This window comes from Microtus ochrogaster, unplaced genomic scaffold (assembly GCF_000317375.1).
Source record: "Microtus ochrogaster isolate Prairie Vole_2 unplaced genomic scaffold, MicOch1.0 UNK48, whole genome shotgun sequence".
NCBI lineage: Eukaryota > Metazoa > Chordata > Mammalia > Rodentia > Cricetidae > Microtus > Microtus ochrogaster.
This window is the reverse complement of record NW_004949146.1, coordinates 2,358,384-2,379,183: the sequence shown is the minus strand read 5'-3', so window position 1 is coordinate 2,379,183 and position 20,800 is coordinate 2,358,384. Positions and strand designations below refer to the sequence as shown.

General features: G+C 36.5%; 1 protein-coding gene across 1 annotated transcript in view; it reads right to left on the bottom strand.

Moving 5' to 3' along the window:
* Tanc2 (tetratricopeptide repeat, ankyrin repeat and coiled-coil containing 2) overlaps nucleotides 1–20,800 on the bottom strand; it is a 345,611-nt gene that overhangs the window by 69,493 nt on the left and 255,318 nt on the right. The window contains exons 11-13 of the mRNA XM_026777178.1: nucleotides 17,001–17,232; nucleotides 10,181–10,347; nucleotides 6,376–6,983 (exon numbers count right to left, since the gene is read on the bottom strand). Coding sequence (XP_026632979.1) covers nucleotides 6,376–6,983; nucleotides 10,181–10,347; nucleotides 17,001–17,232 — 1,007 coding nt within the window. The remainder of the gene's footprint in view (nucleotides 1–6,375; nucleotides 6,984–10,180; nucleotides 10,348–17,000; nucleotides 17,233–20,800) is intronic.

Sequence of the window (20,800 nt, the reverse complement as noted above, 5' to 3'; positions counted from 1 at the left end):
TTGATTGGGGGAGGGGGAGGGAAATGGGAGGAGGTGGGGGGGAAGAGACAGAAATCTTTAATAAATAAATAAATTAATTAATTAATTAAAAAAAGACAGAAATACTTTGCTTATGTGACTAATGATTTATGTAGAAGAAAAAACTTGTAAAACTGAAGAACATACTAGATTTTCATATACTTCCTCATTTGTATCATATCACAAAAACATGACTTTGGGTCAGAAAAGTACTACTTTACATTTTAGTTTAAACTTTATAAAAAAGTATTCTTTGATTAAATTAGATAATTTCTCAGTAATACTAAGGTCAAAGAAAACTCTCCCTGGAAAACACAATGTCTAAACCATGACATCAGAATATTGATTTCCTCCTCCATGACAGAAAAACCTTGGAAGTGAAAAAGACAGCAAGGAGCCAGTTTCTCACGGGTGGCAGGGTCACCTACAAAAAGTCAGGTGTTAGTGGGGGATATATGGTGCATCAGAATGCCTAAGGGTTGGTTTAGTTCTAGGAATCTCTGTCTTCTTTCCATGTTTCATCAGCTTGCTGAGGTCTCTAAAGACACTTTCGGGAAACAGAACCTACTCCACACTTATGGATTTTCTGTGAGACACTGCACTAACAATGAATTAGTGCTTCACTGAGAGTAAGATTAAATGTTATCCCACTTGGAGGTTCATATCTGGATTAGAAGAACAAACAAAATCCCACTAACAATAATTTGTCATTTTGTACATTGGCTATACAGAGCTTTGGCATAGATAATTTTCATTTTAGGGGAGATGCTCTCTTCTTATTTTTAAAAAAATTATCTTTATTTCAGGTGCTTTTGTGTTTTGCCTGCTGTATGTCCGTATGGAAGTGTCAGACCTTCTGAAACTGGAGTTGTAAGTAGTAATGAGCTGCCACGTGAGTGCTGGAAAGTGAACCTGGGTCCTTGTTAGAACAGGCACTGCTCTTAATGCCGAGTCACCTCTCTAGACTCTTCTTCTTCCTTCTCAACCTTATACAAATGGCTTACCTGACACTCTGCTCCAAGAGCATCAAGTCTCTAAAAGATAATTCACTAAGCAAACATGTAATTCATGCCCATATACATCTTAAAACAAAGAAAGGAAGAAAGAAAGAAAGAAAGAAAGAAAGAAAGAAAGAAAGAAAGAAAGAAAGAAAGAACCCCCCATTAATAAGCAATCAACTCTGGTCATGAGAAAGTAAGTTAAGTGGACAAGTATAGTAAAGGATCTGTGTAGTTTCCCTTCTATTTACTCATTCTTAGTTTGAGGAAATCAGGTCAAAATTAACTTAAGCTTCTATATCGTGATTTCATAGTTTAGGTTGTTTTTGCTCTCCATTAATTATATGAGTTTCACAATTTACTATGCTTAATTCAAATACTTAAAAATAAAGACAAATAAGCCCAAATTTCTAATATCTGTGTCAAAATAGTCCCCTTCCCCATCAAAATGTTAAATCTGATAGCTGTTTTTAGGGGAGGTATCATGAAAATTGAAATAATGAAGAAAAGAAACAGAAAAATGTATGAAAATTTATTCAGGCTGAGCCCAATGTGGTACAGAAATGTTAAGCAGTAGTCAGCTGGCACCACAAGGCTGGGAGCCCCCAGTTATCTACCAGCTTCAAGTTCCTACTGTAAGAGTCACTAATGGGCTGGAAAGGAAAAGCTAGTGCTTTTCTCAGCCACTTCACTTAAAATGCACAAGTCACCTAAAATGGGTTTTCTACCTACTTACTATTAGCATAATAGTGGGGATTAGTTTATTAGATTAGTGTGTTAATCTATATCTCAATCCCAAGGGAATAAAACAGGATAAATCAAATCCAGGCTCTGACACTGATGAACAGTGGGAAGCAGAAGCACAGTAACGCTACAAGGTCTAGGCCTACGAGTCCTCCCAGACATTCTCACCAAGACTCAAAACATCAAAGCTTTTGATGTCAGAACCAAGTTTTAACTGGGCATGGTAGTGCATGCTTGAGATGCTGAGGCTGGAGGATTGCAGCCTGCTCTACATAGTGTGATCCTGTAACAAACCAAGTTCTGATGATATAAATGATTTCCAGCAACAGACTGCTTAATCCTCCCTACACAATTACTGAGCTAGGGAAAGAGACTGTTTATAACCCATTTCTTTTTATTAAAATTATGTGGATGAATGTTAAATAGTTCTCTCCATTATGTCAAATCTCTGTCCAAATTCTGGGATAATAGGCACTCTGATATTTAAAATCAAGAAAGTTCAACATCAGCTCTGTGGCACTGACCTCCGCAACTGCTCTTCCTTACACCACCCCAGATCTCTTCTGTTTAGAAAGAAACCACTTCCTTAGGTAGTCTACTTCTACTTTTGATGAATATCAACTAATTTTTGACATCAGCAGAATGTTTTCCCTGTGTCTAATTCCTTAACAGAGTGAACAGCTGCTTACAATCTAGCAAATGGATGAGAAGAAACAATGCTGTGTTGCCCCTGAGAGTTCTCTCTGGACATGCACATGTCAAATCCTGCATAGCTGGTATGATTACAGGCACTGAGTCGGCCAATTCTGGCTTACTGAGGACACAGGGTACTCTAGACAGAATTGAAGAGAACATGGAAAACAGAAGGGAAAAAATGTATAAGAAAAGGAAGTGAGGGGTTGGGGATTTAGCTCAGTGGTAGAGTGCTTGCCTAGCAAGCGCAAGGCCCTGGGTTCGGTCCTCAGCTTCAGAAAAAAAAAAAGACAAAATAACAAAAGAAATGGAAGCTGAAAGCCATAAAGACAAAAACAGAATGAAAAGTAGTTGTAGCCGTTTTCTCTGAAAGGCTAGATGGGATTTTCCAGTTAGGTCTCAGTGAAATTCCACTTTGTTGGCCCCGGGAATCTCAACCATGAGATGAACACTGAATTAACAAGGCTGGTGCTGTCCAATGCTGAGGAGGAGCTTGAATTTCAACTGAAGTGAAACGTAAGGGCGGTGTTTTTGATAATTCCTGGTACTCTGTTCTCTATTAAATAAAAAATGATGGCCATTCAGCAGCTGCATTATTAAATCATCAAAGAACAGACCACCCAGCACCTGAAGCTGGAAGTGTCTGTACCAGCCTGCTGTTGCTCTCAGTTAATAAACAATACTGGGGAACAGGCCCATATAGCTAAAACATGCTACATAAAAACTGTATTTTTGCCAGGCAATGGTGGTGCATGCCTTTACTTCCTGCACTTGGGAGGCAGAGGCAGGCAGATCTTTGTGAGTTTGAGTTCAGCCTGGTCTATAGAGCGAGTGCCAAGACAGGCTTCAAAGCTACACAGAGAAACCCTGTCTGGAAAAACAAAAGAAAACAAAGCAAAGCAAAACAACAACAACAACAAAAAACCAAACAAACCAAAAAACCCTCTATTTTTTCTTTTGTGAGCCCTTGAGGATTTCCTCCTTTGTAAGAAAGATATTCTTTCAGTGGTAGTCTGTTAATCTTGAAACCTTACCTGCTTTTTTTCAGGTATGGGAAAATTTCCCATTTCAGGATGGGAAAATAATCAATCAGGAAGAGATTGTTTGGGAACTGGCCTTGAAGTATTTATTAAGTAAATCTGAACAAACACACACACACACATACACACACACACACACACTATACAGTTTTTAACTATATGCTTCAAGTGTCAGAAGCAATATCAGCAAGATTTGCAATAGTTTTCTTATCTGCCATTTCAGTTTCCAGGGTGTTAGTTAGCCAAGATCAACTAGAAATATTGAATAAAAAATACATCAATAAGCAATTTGTAAGTTAAATTGTGTGTTTTCTGAGTACTGTGATGAAATCTCATATTACCCTACTTTGTCCTGCCTGGGACCTAAGCCATTTCTTTGTTTAATGTATCCATGCTGTAGATATTATATATACAATTATATAATAAGACATAACTACTAATCACTTAGTAGTCCCTTTAGCATACTGTTGTTGTGGCGCCTGTGTGAGTAAAGTCCACAAGTATTATATAGTAAATGTACAGCTGACAGATCTACTCAACAAATTTGTAGGAGTAATACTCCATATGGATAAGTCAACTTGCAAAGCTTCCGGAACACCTGTCTTTTGGATAGTCACTGCCAATTCTGTAGAAATCCTGTGAAATCATGAGGTTTCTCCCTTCCATAATGGGATTCCCAAAATATCCCAGCAGTGTATAAATCATTCTTTAAACCCGACTTTTCCTGTACTGGCAACTGGATACCTTTAAGCATTCATTCAGCCAAACCTTTGTTTTCATAGTCAAATATACATAAGGCCAATCCCCCACAACTATTCTTATTGACAGGACTCATTGACAAGAAAGCCCTAAGCAGGGGGCCTTGAGCAGAGAGACAATATGTCTGCTCTAGCAGCAGACTCAGGAAGGTATAAACTATTGGCCTTTTGCTCTATCCTAAGAAGCTATTAATACTCTGTATTTACTCTTTACCTTGGCTTCAATCAGCATAAAATCATAGTCCAGGAAATTAACTGTTTATGCCTTTACCCCTAGAGATACAGGAAAAAGGCTTGAGTTGTTAAACCAGCCCCAGAGAAAGAAATTCTCTCCTGGGGCTGGCAGGTACCCTGCTGGAGCTGGAAGCAAAGTCTCCAAAGAAATTTTCTTTAACTCAGCTAGCTAGACTGACGCAAATCAAGCACTTTTTGCCTTCCTCCCAGGCCCGAGGGTTACTACTGGTTACTAGCACTATGCTCCCAGAAAAAGGAAAGGAAGCAAAAGTGCAACAGCACTGTTGTGTTTTCTACAATTAATCACAAACTTCTAGCTTAACTAGTTACACTTAAGAAATACAGTCAGTCCATGAAAACAACTTCTTAGAATTTTGTATTGATTCTTAATTAGTTTCACAGCCATTGCCCCTCTGAGAGGCAAGCCACCTTATGGCCAAGTCCAACCAGATTTTGTGATTCTGTGAAATGCATGCTTGGTACTATTGTTATCACCTTTGGAATTGCTGACTATGTATGCATATATAAACTAGAAACCATATGGGATGGGTAGAACAAGGAGGAAAAGAGAAGAGGAACAGTAAGGAAGAGCAAGGAAGCGTTGGAGAGAGCATAGAAAGAATAAACAGGACATGATGAAAAAATTTATGCGTTAATTTATTTTGTTTACCCTCAGACCTAATTAGCCAGGTTTTTGTTTGCTATAGCGAATCTTTCTGAACACTGAGAGGTTTAATGGGCTTACCCCCAAAATAAACCTCAATACATGTGTATAAAATAAACTTTATTTTATGTAATAATGTCCCTAAAGTCAAAGTGTAGTATTGCTGATTGACAATTTGGATATGCCAAAGAGAATTTGTGAACTTGTGAAGTGTCTCTTTTAAGTGGAAAATATAAAGGCACAATAATATCGCTTGAGAGACCACATTCATGTCACCTTTATTGCACCATACCACTTTGAGCCATTGTTTTTCACTTCTTACTGTGACTAATTTATAAATTAAACTCTATCATAGGAATATGTGAACAAGAAAAGCTATGAAGCATATGTGTTGATCCTCTTTGCACTTTCAGGAATCTGTTGAAGGTCAGAAGACATAAGGCTGGGTGCTACCTTACAGCAAAATAGTTACATGAACATCGTATAACACATTCAAGAGACACACATTTGGTTACTGTTTGCTTTAAAAAGCTGTGCCTCAAAATGCTAATAGCAGAAGGTGTTGCTCTTTACCTAGTCACAGGACTGTTAGGACACTCATGAAGTGTCTATTTCTACAAAGGCAGGGTAGGAAAAGGCACACTCTCAAAACTTTCTTTGAAATTGTACTAGTCTGGGTATTATACCATAAGACCTTGCTTAATGCTTATGAATGGTAAGAGGAAGGAATTATTCCTGCATTTATGTGGGCCTAAGGTTTGGGATCATGTAAATGCTAGTTCTTACAGGACTCAACAGTTCTTCTTCTTTTCATGCAAGCATGCTTCATTATAAGTTTCTTGCTCTGGGAAAATATCATAAATTCTTTTCTGCCTGATTTAATATCACCATCAAAATCTGGAACTAGCTTTCTAATGAATCAGCATGAAGAACTAAGCTGGGAGGCATGCCCACAAGCACAGTTGTCTCAGGTCTGGTGAACAGCAGGGCCACAGGGGCAATAAAAACCCAGCAGGCTCAGAGTTTTAGCTTCTTTGGTGAGTCACAGCCCGAGGAATAGGTAGTACACTGCTAAACTCACTGCAGCTTGGCTTCGGAGAGAAGAGAAAAATCTTCTCTGTGGGAAGCGTTCAAATGAATAGCAATTTCCACTTCCTTTAATATCCATGCTCTATGCATAAATTTAAAACAGGCTCAGAATTACTTAACACAGATCTATATCTTACCTGGGATCACAGAGAAATTTGGTTTTCTCTCCTTCTTCTCTCCAGATAAGCCATTCTCGGAAAGAGGGGTGCACAAACATTCGAGTCATGTCTCTGCGCTTGATTAAGAACATGGAGAGGTTCTCCATTCTTTGCTGAAAGTCTTCCCATTCTAGTGTGCCTTCAATGCTCCCAGCATTGATGGCCTGGAAGATATGTTCATCAGTAAGTGGGTGGAGAGAGGCCACTGCCACATTCAGGAGAGGCATCACCCGGTCAAAGGAAGACTGAGTTGGGAACTTCATATTGCACTGGAGTAAATAAACCTCAGAGAGTGAAACAGGAACCACTTTGTAGCTAGAGCTCTTTAGCACTAGGTAGCCTTTCTCTATGAGGTCAAATGTTAGTTTCAGGTATAGATAAGACCCTTGACTGAGGGTCTTGAGGTGAGAACTGAGTTTGCCAAATGTAGTATTGTCCATCTTGCCATTAAGTGAGATGTTATTCTGAATCTCTGAGCTGCTATGAATCCGGTGCAGGATGTAAGCCTGAAGGTCTTGGTCTATGGCTTCATTCTCTTCTAGTCGATCCAAAAAAATCCTATGGAAAGGCAGCAACTTGGTAATTTCCTAAAATAGATGGAGAGAGAGATAGAGAGAGATAGAAAGACCTTCGGTTTTCCCTAACTCTTATAGACTATGAGGTCCAGAATAAGTTCAAATTTCTGAGTGGCCAATGAGGAAAACAATATTAAGCATGATATTAGGATCAAATTGAAGAATATTTCTCTTCATTCTCTTTTTTCCATATACTCCGGCTTTACTGAAACCTTATCACTCCACTAAAAAGGGTTATTGCCAAGATTATCAATAATCTTAACCTTGGCAACTCAAACACTTAGCTTTCAGCTCTCCTCGTCTCAGGGTCTCAGCAGTGCTTGACAGCTGACCACACCCACCCACAGCCTCCTCTTAGAACACATCCTCTTTTTCTTGTAAACTGACTAGTTTCACCTAGCCTCTTTTGCTATATCATTTTTATTTCTTAGCCCACCTCAGGCTACGGTCTCTACTAATTTTCCTTCCTTCTCCAGTCATTTTTACTCTCTAAAAGTTTAAATATGTCAATTTTGCCAGATATGTTAATTCCCTGAGTTTTCACCCTGTATCTTGGTATATCCAGAAATTTAGACTTTCATGTTTCACAGATAAACTTAATATGACTAAATAAAAATTATTAAAGTTTAGACTCACTCAACAAGACATTCCCCAAGTTAACAAATTACTGTTGCTGCCCCTGCCCCTGCCCCTGCCCCTAAACCCTTGGAGGCATCTGTGATCTTAGCTCCTGAACTCATGTATTCACCCAAACCCCAGGACTCATTCTTGTTTTCTTGCTCATAGTCACACTTAGTTTGTGTTTTTTCTTTTTCAATTTTACTATGTAGATTTTCTGGCCTTGAACTCTTGATTCTATTGCCTTAGCCTTCAAAATGATGACATCACAGGTATGAACTACCACACCTGGCTCATCAACTGTTTTTATTCTCCTTCGGGATTATTTCCCAAACCTATTATCTCACATGGTTTCTACCATTATCACTAGTTTAAGACATCATCAACAATCACCTGTATTTCTGCGTATACTCTCCATCCTATTCTATAATTTATTATTTATACAACCAGAAGATAGATCTTTAAAAAGGTAGATGATATTTCACCACTTTCTAACGCTCCTTATAGGGGCTTCTCCCATCTACCTGAAACAACCATCATTTTTATCTCTTTATACTATTTTATTTTCTTCGTAGTATTTGACATTACCCATAATATTACAATATGTAATAATTTAATTATATTTATTTTTGTGTTCCTTACTAAAAAAGTGTTATGAAAGCAGAGACATTTCATGTTTTATTCATTACTGAATCCTCACTCATTAGGACAGTGTAGCAATACTCTAAATAACCAAGAAATGTCTATGGAAGCAATGAAAAATCACACACGATTTTAGGAAGAAAATAATTGTCAGAAAGTCTTAATTGAAGAGAGTGTAGGTGTCTATTGATAAAGAGACTGAAATTTGGACTTATGCACAAAATCTAGAATATGCATAGTATGCTGCCTACTCTTTGGTACAGTTGAAAAATAAAGGCTTTTCTGCTCTATCTACCTAGACATTTAAAATTGCTTCTTCGATTATACATGATATCATGTTAGAGAAGATATCAGGACAATATTGCTTATGCTTAAATATCAAGACTAGAGATCATAGCTAGGTGTGGTGTTATACATCTGTAAATTCAGTACTTGGGAGGATGAGGCAGGAGGATCACAAGTTTGAGGGCAGGTTGAGTTATACAGTGAAATGTTGTTAAAAAGCAAAACAAACACCAAACAGAAGATCGTGTTCCTGGAGATCTCTCCTATTTATATTTGAACAACCAAGCTATTATTCAATAATTAGATTGCTATGGTTTTAGCTGTAAAGATTATTATGTTGATCCAGATTCTGTAACGCAAATGACCTGCAGAGTAATAGTAAACATCTGTAAGATGACAGGACTAGAGGTATCAAGGACAGTAAATATAATTTGCCAATATACAGGAATAATAGTAAAGGACAGAGGAAAGGAAAACGAGGAGCCTTACTGTGACTCTTCTGTGTATTAATAACTATTAAGTGGGATCTAACAAAATAGTAGAGTGAGTATATACTCTTCAGTTTATACCTTCTTCTTGGGTTTTCAAGAACTCTATGAGCGCTTAATAGTTATCAAGAAAGTTTTTTTTAAAGTAAGAGGAGGAGAGGAGGTGAAAATTTGTAATAATAATAATAATAATAATAATAATAATAATAATAATAATAATAATAATAAAGAAACACTATTCTGGGTCTGGAGAGATGGCCCCGCAGTTAAGAGTACTGACTGCTCTCCCAGAGGACCAGGCTTCAATTCCCAACACTCAAATAGCAGCTAACAACTGTCTGTAACTCTAAGACCCAACACCCTCACACAGACATATATGCAGGCAAAACACCAATGCATGAAACATAAAATAAAAATAAATTATTTACGAAAAAAGCACTGTTCCAAACCACATATGAACACAAAAGAAAGGGAGCTACAATTTCTACTGTAACTCAGTAGCCAAGTATTTTTACAGGCTCAACTCCACATTCCTGATTCTTTCAGGCCATTAAGCTATTAGTAGTGAGTAGGGGAGAGAATTTAAAGAAAATAAAACCTTATCTCTTGGTTGCAATAAATTTAATCTAAAACTTATTATTTCCAATATTCGCCAGAGGAAGGCATATACAGAAGCAACTTTACATTCACAATACTAAACCAAACAAAAATGAGCTCAAGTAGAAGCGAGGGAAGAAGCAGAAAGTCTGAGCCTCTGCTGAAGACTGAACTCGATTCTGTATAACATTAATGATTAAAAGTATAAAATGGAATTCAAAGAGTGAGACATTTTTTTCTTTGCACTACTGCATTAGGACAAAATCTAAAAAAACAGACTTTTTATGCTATTTTTTCCTCCTTTAAGACTGATCTTGAACTCATAATCATATTTCTTCTGCGTTTCCAGTGCTTGGATCACATTCTCAGTCCTTTAATGCTATTCTGAGGAACATTTAGGAAGCCTTATCCAGAGAAATGGCAATAGGAACTTGAGAGTCACATATAGAAAGAATGTTTTTATCTAGACCATGTCTCTAAGGTTTAAGAAGAGCTGAGAGAACTAGGAACTGGAACTTTTTCAGTTTAAGTTCCCTACAAGGGAGATAATCTATGGTTCAGAAGCAAACAAACACATACCTGTAAACTGGTCCTAACTGTTACAATTAGCTTGAGCCAAGAAGGAAAATTTTCAATCATTTTACTCAGAAATGATACAATTGTATCCCCATAATCCGGTTTGTGAAATTCTGCTTCATTTAATCCATCAATTAAAATGATGAAATCTTCATCTGGGATTTTTCTCTCTGAGATAGAAAGAAACAAATTACTTCACAACTACCAAGTGGATAGGTAAGTTCTCATTGTGTCTGTGACCACATTTAAGTCTGGGAAAAAACGTATTAGAAAAGGTCTCTCATGAGGCCCTGGATGACGAGGATGCATAACTTATTATAAAGACATGCAATCATTCATTTGGTGAACTAACTTTGTTATTCATCAGGGCACAGATATATGAGCACATGCCTTTCTTTCCCTTTTTTTTCTTTTTTTTTTTGAGACAGGGTTTCTCTGGTGTAATAGTTTTGGCTGTCCTGGAACTCCCTCTAGAGACCAGGGTGGCCTCAAACTCAGAGATCCATTTGCCCCTGCCCCCCGAGTGTTGGGATTAAAGGCATGCACCATCACCACCACCACCACCAGGCTTATGAGCATGTGTATTACAGTTTCAGGAATACAATATTTTTTATTGTGAGAGCCTTAAAGCTGGAGCTGTGAGGACTTGCATATGGAAATCCATCGTTTTCTCAAACATATAAAAGTTAAATAGACTGTGGTTGTTTCCATCATAGCTTAAAGAATTTGTGAATTCCTCAAAGACTGAGGTAGTATATAGAACTTTATGTGAATGTATTCTGGGAAGAGAGGACAGAAGAATGAATAATGTATCTATAGAAAAGTATTTTTTTTGAAAAACATTCCAAATGCTTCTTAAGTCTAATTATCAAGAATTTGTACTGCATTTTCATTCTACAGTGTGATATGAATTAACATTTTTAAAAATTATACTTGTGATGTGTGTGTGGGGGGGGTCTATTTTGTGGGTCCCCAGAGGTTGAACTCAGGTTGGCAGGTTTGGAGGCAAGTGCTTTTTCACACTGAGGAGCCATCTCACTGGCTCTGGATATTTTAATGGATGACAAACAATTAATTTGCTAATAAAATTAAATTTCATCTGCATAAATTTCCAGTCAAGTACATTACTCATTACATGAATAAAACACGAGTATTTATCTTTTCTAAAGTGGGGACTAAATGGGCTGGCTACATAGCTGGACAGCTATGCCTACCATACAGGAGTCTTGGATTGGATCTCTAGCACTTTGAAAAAGAAAACATTTCTCCCTTAATTGGGATAATGATATTCTTTTAGATCCCTATGAGGTTTGCTGTCTGGGAACTCCCTTCTCCTCTTGGGAAGAGTTGCATAAGTCACCTAGGAATGCTGGACTGTGAGATGTCAACAAGGAAGCTCAACTCATGATAATACTTCTTTTTTTTGAATTAAAAACAAAAAAATACAAAGAATTTCCTAATGTTATGGACATTTTAAAACAATGAAAGATATTGTCAAATAATTTCTTTTCCTTTGTCTAATGCGGTTTGCCATTTACACCCTTAAGAGAGTTTAAAGATTGTTTGTTGACTGCTTGTTGAATGCAATTAGCCTTAAAAAGCTTCTTTATATTCATTTTTAAGCTTTTACAGAATATTAAAAGAATTTTTAAAAGTAAAAGGTGAGGACAAACAAAAATTTCTACTTTATGTTTTGCCACATAGGAACATTTAAAATGCAAATACTATTTACTTTATAGTCTTTAATGGCTGAGCCATGTCTGGACTGTCTGCAACTACTATTTATTATTAGAATTATTTCACAGAAAAATATTTTAATTAAAAACAAAGATACTAACTTTTATATACTTTTAAAATCCATATCTACTCCTATTCAAACCTAGATAGTTTCATTTTCTTATTTTTCATGGACTAAGAAAAGACTTTAAGTTGTTTGATCCTTACAAGTCATTGCTCCAGCTGACAAGTCACTGGAAAGCTTCCCTAAGCCCTTTGACTCCTGTTTTAATCTCTGTAAACAACATTCGCTGGGTATTCCTCATTACCTCTGCTTACACATATCCTCAATAAACCTTTGGAGTCTTTTCTAGTAGTTCCGTAGATACCTGGGATAAATAATGATTACAGACACTGCAGCTAGAGCTGAAGTCACACCACCACTCAGGAGTTATTAATAAAGACCCACAGGGCATTGTTTTGTTCATCAGAATTGTCTTTCTTCATTTCATATTGGTGGTTAAAGTAAATGCCTATTGAGAACCTTCAAACTTTTAAAATCTTTAAAACTTTTGAAAAAGACTGTCTATTTTTTTTAAAGGAAAAGTGTATTATTTGAAATCTAACTTCTGACTATGAATTGTAAAGTATTTTCCATAAAACTTTTCCTGGGAGGAAAATTTTAGCTACCTCTGAGAATAAAATATATATACTCTGATGAGTTTTGACAAATATATATAATCATGAAACCAAAACCCTGATCAAATTAAAGAATTTTGCTATTTAAGAAAACTCCTTTCAGTTTCCTTCCTGTCAGTGCTTAATGGACTAGCCATTGCTTTGATTTCTATCACCACAGGCTACATACATTTGTTTCTTTTGATCAATAATATAAAGTTTCTGAGACTAACATTGTTGAGTGTAATATCTGTTTATTTATATTACTAAGAAGAATTTTATTGAACAAGTATACAATATACTTATCTAGTATGTTGATGGACATCTGTATTTATGTACTTATTAGGATGATTATATGGATGCTCTTTTATTATCATATTAAGATAAATTATAGCAGTTAACTTCCAAGTGTTAACTAACACTGCATTCTTGGACAAGTAGAAATTAACTTTGCTATTAGCTTTTTTTTTCTTCTATGATTTTGTTATCATGGTCATGAGGAATAATGGTCTATAATCTATTTCTTTTTTTATTTTTAAAAGATCCTTATGGCTGACATTTTGATGTCAATGTTATGCTTGCCTGATTAAATAAACTGTGAAGTGTTCTTTTCTGTTTTTTTAAAAACATTTGTATCAAACATATTTTTTTCAAAATGTTGAATATAATCACGAAAATCATTTGAATCTATAGTTTTCATGATAGAAAGTTTTTCCTCTTTTAAATTATCATTAAATTTAACTGCTATAATGCTATATAGTTTTTGTATTTCTTTTAGAGTTATTATCTGGTAAACTGTGTGTTTGTTTTAAGAACAGCCATGCTTCTTTAGTGAATTTGTTGAATTTTATTGCTATGAAGTTGTTTATAATGGTTTCTTTTAAAAATATTTTATGAATCGTAGTGGTACCAGCACTTAATTTCTGATGTTGTTTCTTGAACATTCTGAGACTTGCTTATCCAATTTCACACCAGCTTTATACTGTTCTTTGATCACTTCCCTCTTTACACTAACCCTGCAGATTTTCCTTACATTTTTCTAGATTAAGTTAGAAACTTATACAAGTGATTTTATATTATTCACTTTCATTTTACATTCTTTGTATGACCTGTTCTTTGACCCAAAGGTTATTTAGAAGTAGGTTAACTTATAAATATTTAGAGGTTTTATTGTTATCAATTTTTAATTTAATTCCATTGTTTTAGACAACACTGCTGCAATATTTTAACTTTTTGGGGTGTGCACACCCACATGTGCAGGCCAGTAGGCAACCCTGAATGTTGTTCCCTAGTTGTCTACATTTTTTTTTGAGACCGGCTCTCTTACTGGCCAGGGACGTGCCAAGTAGGCTAGATGACAGCTAGTGAGCACCAGGGACCCAGCTGATCCTTCTCCCCAGCACCAGGATCACAAGGGTATACTTCTATTCTTGTTTTTGTTTTTAAATAGGTATTTGGCATCAAACTTAGGTCCTTCAATTTTATCACTAAACTAGCTCCCTAGACTGATATTTTAATTTTGATTTTTTTTTTTTTTTTGTTTTAGAGGTAGGACTGGATATCATAGTTTCTCCCACACCAGTATCCCAAGTACTGGGATTCTTAGCATGCACTACCAGACTTGGAAAATTTTTAGAATTTTTGTGACTTGTTCAGAATACAGTTCTAATTATAGTTTATGTTTTCTCAAAGAAAATATATATTCTACATTTATTGGGTAATCTTCTGTAAATACCAATCAGAGTAGGTTGGTTCAAATCTTCTGTATCTTTAATTTTTTTCCTACTTGTTTAAATAGTTACTGAGAGGCATTAAAATCTCTATCTTTAAGAGGGTGTTGCCTGTTAAGCTCTTTGATCCATTTTTTATTTATGTTTCTGAAATCGTGATACTGGATACAGAATTTAGGATTACTATATCTCATGAAGAATTGGCATTTGTGTCTATTAACTGTTTTTACTAACACTGTTTGTCTAGAAGTCTATTCTGACATTAATAAGCTACTCTAGATTTCTTATGGCTTATGTTTTATCATATTTTTTAAATCCTTTCATTTTTAATTGTGTCATATTTGAGTAACTGAGTAGACAACATATAGATTGGATTTTGTCCTTTATTCAGTCTGATAGTTTCTGCATTTTAATGTACTACTCCATTTATATTTTATAATTTTTAATATGAATTGCCTAATATTTTCTATTATTTTGTTTTTCTTCTTTTTTAGTAATCATACAATTTTTAATGTTTTATAAATTGTTTTCACAACTGTTGCTCATGACTTTAAGGGTGAGTAGAAATCCCCAGAATAAGATGAAGCAAAGGAACTCACTCAGGGTTATATTAATAGGGATATCTAAAGCTGGAAATAGAGAAATGAATGAGTAGTTATATCTTATAGTAAAATTATAAACTGTGTTATGTTTGAAAATTTGGAGCAGACTCAAAAAATATATTTATATTCTCTTTTTTATAGCTTTTTTTTATCATTGCACTTTTAAAATACCCAAGCAGTGCCAGGCTTGGTGACACATGCCTTCAATCCTAGCATGGGGCATGGAGGGAGCAAAAGTCAGCGGATCTCTGTGGGTGTGAGGCCAGTCTGGTGTACACAGTGAGCTTCAGGACAGACAGAACTACACAGAGACCCTATCTCAACAAACAGAACAAAAGCACGCACATAAGTAGTTTCCTGTATTATGTCCCTATTCATAATGCATTGCCTGAAATATCTACCATGTTCAAGGTAAAATAACAGAAATGATAAAAGTTGAACACAAGAAAGGTTTTAAATTCAATTGCACCCAATTTAGTCAAAGAGGTAAGTGTAGAAACAACTAATATTTGTACATCACAAAACTTATTGGCATATAGTAAGTGCTCATTAAATGTTCATGTTAAACTGTGCAGCAGTGGCACACACCTTTAATCCCAGCACTTGGAAGGCAGAGACAGGCAGATCTCTGTAAATTCAAAGCTACACTGGTCTACAGAGCGAGTTCCAGGATAGCCAAGACTACACAAGGAAACTCTGACTTGAAAAAACAAAACAAAACAAAACACAACAAAACAAGATTCATGTTAAATTTTAAGATTTCTACATGTATATAGTAATGTGTTGAGTAGTACAACTGAGATACATAATTATTACTTTTCTGTTTGGCTTCCAGTGATGACAAAAGCATTGTTATGAGAAGAGGAAGGCTAGTAAGGATGCTTAGTGGGTAAAGGAACCTGCTTCCACATTTCATGAATTTGGTCCTAGGACCCACACAGTGGGACGACAGAGCTCATTACCACAGCCTGTCCTCTGATCATGTCAAGTTGTGATGTGAGCATACAACACAAAATAAATTAAATGTAATAGAAAAAAAGTAAAGCAAAGGGTGAAGAGATGGCTCAGTGGTCAATAGTACCTGCTCTGCCACAGAGTTGTAATCTCAAGCACAAACATAAGAAGCTGGGTAAGGCTGCACACGCCTGTGACCCCAGTGCTGGCGGGGTGGAGACAGCAAGCCAGTGGGACCCTGTGCTACGGAGGAAGGGACCCGCCCTCATTCTCTGTCCATGTGGATGTGTACATTCATGGGCAGGTACTGTATTTGAATGGCCTCACTCACTTCCCCACATCAAAAATAAAAGTTAAAAAAGGTAAAAGAAAGTGTGTAGCCAAGAGAGGTTTAGGAAGGTATGGGCTGGCTTAAGGAGAGGACTGTACTTAGGCTTTAGTGGACACCAGGGCTGTGGGGGGAAGCGAGGAAAAGTATGCGCCTGAGAGGGAGACAGAGACCATTAATTTTATTTTCATTAAATGAATTTTTGATTTGATAACATTTATTTACACAAAATGATCATATGCCTTTTTAAGTACCTTTCAAGGTGAATAGTTAAAGAGATTTCTAGTGTAAATACCGTGGTGTGCAACCACAGGATGCCTTATTGGCATGGATGGGGCAATAGATAGACTGCAGATGTTTTCTAACTATACAAGTTTCTACACTACAGCGTTTCGAAGCATACAAACCCTGTAACAGTGAGCAGGAGTTACAACTTTACTGATTTATTCTAATTCCACAGAAAGGATTAGAAGCTCTGCTACTTTATTATAGAAAAACTGAAATCATTTGGAAATCAAAATGAGAACTTTTACAAAGGAAGGAGGAGGTATCAGTTTCTACAAAAACTTGTTCTTTTGAAATAGGGTCTTATTTGGTTGGTCCTGACTTCCTGGACTCAAGCAGTCCATCTACCGCAGCCTCTTTCAAGTGTTGGGATTAGACTTGTGCACCATCACACTCTACCCAAGCAAGGTTCTGTAAGCTATATTCTGTAGACATCAGCTACGGAACATTTAGTTTTGGCAATGTAGTAAATATAATCATTTCTTTATCATGAACCAAGTGATCAGGGCTCCTCAGGACCTCATCTATACCTTTGTGGAGGTTCTCCAGGGGTTCTAGAACTCCCCTCCGGAAGGAGGCCATGGGGTCTTGAACACAGGACCGAAGGCTTAGCATGCTTTGCAGGTGAGGTTCCCGAAGAAGCTGCTCCCGGTAAGCTGTCAGCTGAGGTGAGCGGCAGAGCAGAGCAGCAACATTGTGGACGAATTCTGGTACCAGGCAGGTGTAGGCATTATCTGCCTGGCAATAGTGATAGGCAACCACCTACAGAAAGGTGAGAGCGCAAACAGGCTTATCAGCAAATATGATTACCATATGAACATTCCCCCAACACTGTCTTTGGTTTCTCTATTTCCTCAATTTTTTTCAAATAAAAATAAAAGCTGCTAACTCAACTGTGTAACTTATGCATAGTCAAAATTTATATAGAATACTTCCATTGCATATATTTATAATGTCACAATATGAAATTGATATTTATAAATAAAAATGGGATACTCCTGGATTATAAGAAACAGGAAGCAAGACTGAGAATGAAGCTGTACATTAATATTGTTAGCATTTATTCAAAACAGTAGTATAGAAAAGTCAACTTTTAAAACAGCGTTAGAAATAAAACAAGAGGAAAATTAACAAATACACATGCTTACATCACTTTTTAGTTACAGTTGTGCTTTAAAATAAACCCATAAAGCCGGGCGGTGGTGGCGCACGCCTTTAATCCCAGCACTTGGGAGGCAGAGGCAGGCGGATCTCTGTGAGTTCGAGGCCAGCCTGCCTGGTCTACAGAGCTAGTTCCAGGGCAGGAACCAAAAGCTATGGAGAAACCCTGTCTCGAAAAATCCAAAAAAAAAAAAAACCCATAAAATAAAATAATCTATATTTAAAAATTATCAGTAAATAATTTTCTCAAAGTCCAGACAGAGGCAAAGTACCAAAATAAGATAAAAGGTAAGGAAAGAGGTGAGGATTTGCTAAATATGGCTCTTAAATACTAAGAGTTCATGAGTCTTAATAACATTTAGGATCTGGGATTTCTGGCTGTCTGTTTTAAGCTGTTTGTTAGAAATGTGCAGAATTTACTCCATATTGTCTGTTCTGGCTGTTATTTTTGCCTCAAGAGAAAGTACAAAAGAGGGTTTCCTTTCTCTTTTTGATAGAGTTGCAGTATGAAACCAAGGTTGGCCTGGCACTCCTGCTTCTCCTGCCTCCATCTCCAGAGTATGCCATTATGATTAGCACAGGGAGTGACTTTAATACAGATCGCTCTTCTAGCTCTTACTGCTCAGAAAAGTGATGGGATACTGCAGAAACCAAGGTATCAATAGGAGAAATTCAGCTTGATATATGGAAAGAATCTGACACGGTGCTCAGAAAACAGTAAGAGGGAAATAATGTTAGTGATTTCACCATCATCTCTTCTGCGCTCCTCTTACTCATCATCGCTGTCATCAACATTCTGTAAGTTCATTTTAGCTACTAGCTTTGTGCCTATAGATAACTCTGACATCCTACTAGCACTCAGGGATGTACTGAGAATGCTTTCTTCGCTATCTCTCATAAAGGAGTTCTATTATGAAAAAACTTCTCATCTGTAAATGTGGTCATCTCTTTAATATACTCTGGAAATGTCAGAATTAAACAGTTAAAAAATCATTCTCTTTAAACACAAAGGAAATCAAACAACACAGGAGACATTATTGCATATTTAAAGCTAATGACAGGAACTGATTGTGAATGAAACAATGAAGTCTGAGTTCAATAAGGGGACTAGAAATCAGAGGCTGTATTTAAAAAAGCCCCACTCCTTAGGTACATTAGTCCCTGCTTTATTATCTATCTTAAAGACAGTATAAGAAGCCTAAATAGAAACCTTGTCCTCTCAGTCAATTGTGAAGCCAGGGGTTATTGTCTACAAGAACACAAATATCCACATAATTAAAAAACCAGTAAACTTTTGAACCAATATATAATCACACTATATTTTGCTTCAATGATTCCAGAGGCCTTGTATAATTTAATTGCTTTTTGCCCAACGCAATGGGGTATCATTTTACAGATAAAGATAATAAAATTTAGAGGGTTTTCTTTGTTGTTGATTTTGTTAAAAATCACATGTGTACTTGGATAAACAAGGTTTCACTTAACAAAGGTCAGTGTTAAAGTTATATTTTCTAAAGTTGCTTCTCTTTTTAATTTTAGTATTTAGCATTCAAATATAAAGTCTTGATTTCTTTGAAGAATTCAGGTAGAAAATCAATTCAATACCTTCAGGTTTGCAAGGTGTTCAAAATAGGTTACTAACTACACACTTCAAAGTAGCTATGTAATATGTATATAAATTCCATCAAAACTATGTGATAAGTACCAAAATGTCTCAGTCAGATAAAGTACCAGCACCCATGTAAAAACAGCTGTGTGCCAGTAACCTCAGCACTGGGGAGGCATAGATAAGGAGATCTCTGGCCAGTTACCATAGCTTATCAGTGTGCTACAGTTTCAGTGACAGACCCTGATTCAAAATAAGATAAAGAGCAACTAAGGAAGGTGTGTGTCTAATGCCTGTGGAAGCCAGAAGAGGGTGTCAGATAACCTGGAACTGGAGTTTACAGATGATTGTGAGCTGCCGTGTAAGTGCTGGGAATTGAACTCAGGTCCTTTGGAAAAACAGCCAGTGCGCTTAAGAACTGAGTTCTTTCCTTGCCTCCTAGATTGTCTTTTGATATGATCTAAAACTTTTCCTATATATAAAAACAGGACGCAAGCCTAGACTATGCATTTTTCCCAGTATCGCACTGTACTAGTGATCAAAGGCACATTTGTACAGCAGTCTACAGTGTTGAGGAAGTTATTATACTTGATTTAGTGACAGCTTCTTGGAAATGGCTCAGAATCAATCTGCCTTAATAAACCAACAGGCACAACCTTTTTTCCCCTGAGTAGATTCTTATTTTTCAAATCACTGTCTTAATTTCATTTATAGCTATGTCTTTCTTATGTAATTAATTTTTCCGCCCCAAGTTTTATGTATGTTAACTATCTTTGAAGGAAAATAGTAAGTAAATGTGCTCTTCTTTCAAGGGAAGAACAAAAGGAGAAGCAGGCAGGCCACATATACTAAAGGATGAAGGTCAATATAGTATTTTGATTGGGGGCTGATAAAGTGCTTTCATGTTAAGGGCTACTGCTACAAAGCCTGAGGACCTGAGTTTAAGGTTTGAGACTCACAACTCTCATATATTATCTTCTGACCTAGACACTTGAGTACACACATAATAATAAATGTAATACAGTATTGAAATATTCTGATTGGGTTAGAAATATATATAGCTCAGTAGCAGAATGCTTGCTTAGCAGGTATGATACCCTGGTTTTCATTTCTAGTACTGCCAAAGGTGGAGGGAGGCAACGTTTGATTTAATGTTACATCAAATAAATGGTAAAACATATCATAAACCTTATCAAAGAATTGACTTGCAGCAAATCTTCCAGGTTTGTGTTAAAAGTCTCAAGACTTCACACATAATAGGCGTTTTCTACTTCAAATAATACCTATGGAGGAATAATGATGTGGGAATGATTTCTTATTAATAAAGAAACTGCCTAGGCCCATTTTATAGGCCAACCCTTAGGTAGGCGGAGAAAACAGAACAGGATGTTGGGAAAAAGAAGCTGAGTTAGTGAGTTGCCATGATTTTCCCACGCCAGACAGATGCAGGCTAAGATCATTCCTGGTAAGCCAGCTTGTGTGCTACAAAGATTAATAAAAATGGGTTAGATCAATATTTAAGAGCTAGCCAATAAGAGGCTGAAACTAATGGGTCAGGCAGTG